The sequence below is a fragment of the Terrapene carolina genome, unplaced genomic scaffold (genome assembly GCF_002925995.2).
Source record: "Terrapene carolina triunguis isolate 2854851 unplaced genomic scaffold, T_m_triunguis-2.0 Scaffold51, whole genome shotgun sequence".
In the NCBI taxonomy this organism is placed as follows: domain Eukaryota; kingdom Metazoa; phylum Chordata; order Testudines; family Emydidae; genus Terrapene; species Terrapene triunguis.
The window spans coordinates 867,149-867,960 of NW_020664402.1; the positions used below are offsets into that span (position 1 = coordinate 867,149).

The window sequence follows — 812 nt, forward strand, 5'->3', positions numbered from 1 at the left end:
ACCACCGGCCCCAGCCCAGACCCAAGCCCCACGACCCCTCTCTCCCTATTTTCCTGGACATGTCCGGCTTTTTGGGATTTCCTCCCGGACGGGGATTTGAGGACCAAAAAGCCGGACATGTCCAGGAAAATCCGGACGTAGGGTAACCCTACCGGTGGCACCTTAAAGACTAAATCAATCTGTTAGTCTTTAAGGGGCCACCGGAGTCCTCCCTGAGCATGCTCAAATAAACGTGTTAGTCTCTACGGTGCCACAAGTACTCCTGTTCTTTTTATTAGAAAGTTGGCAACCGTAGCAGCGATGCAGTGCCTTGGGTGTAGTGTACAGCGCCGAGCGCCCTGGTCCCGAGCTTGGCTTGCAGCCCCATACCCAGTCCCACCCCACTCAGCCAGGGAGTTGCCTTTCTAACCCCTCTCCCTCAGAAAAGATGCGGGGAAGGAGCTCGCGCCCCATGATTGACATCCCGCGGTCCCGCCCGCCGCGCCTCGCTAGCTAATCGCCTGCGCCGCGCGCCGTCTCAAGCTCGTCTTCTCTTCTATTGGCTGCTTCGAACGCGGCGACGGCCAATGAGCGCGCAGGAACGGTTGGCTGCGGAGAGGGCGGAACAGGCAGGGCCGCTTTGCTGGGCTCCGGCGGAGAACTTGAGGGCGCCATGGAGCGGGCGCGGGCCACGGCCGCCCAAGGTGAGTGCGGGGTGGGACCCCGCCCCCCCCGGCTGGGAGTGCGGGCTCGGAGGTGGGGCTGGGTTGGGGGCTCCGGGCCGGGGGCGCGGTAGGAAGGAGCCCCGCCTTCCTCAGGGTCCTGCGCGGCGC

At 63.8% G+C, this 812-nt stretch overlaps 1 protein-coding gene across 1 annotated transcript in view; it reads left to right on the forward strand.

Annotated features, from left to right (window-relative positions):
* Positions 1–611: 611 nt before the first annotated feature.
* The window catches only part of LOC113407662 (cytoskeleton-associated protein 2-like), a 28,422-nt gene continuing 28,221 nt past the window's right edge, over positions 612–812 (forward strand). The window contains exon 1 of the mRNA XM_026656921.2: positions 612–683. Coding sequence (XP_026512706.1) covers positions 653–683 — 31 coding nt within the window. The 5' untranslated portion in view covers positions 612–652. The remainder of the gene's footprint in view (positions 684–812) is intronic.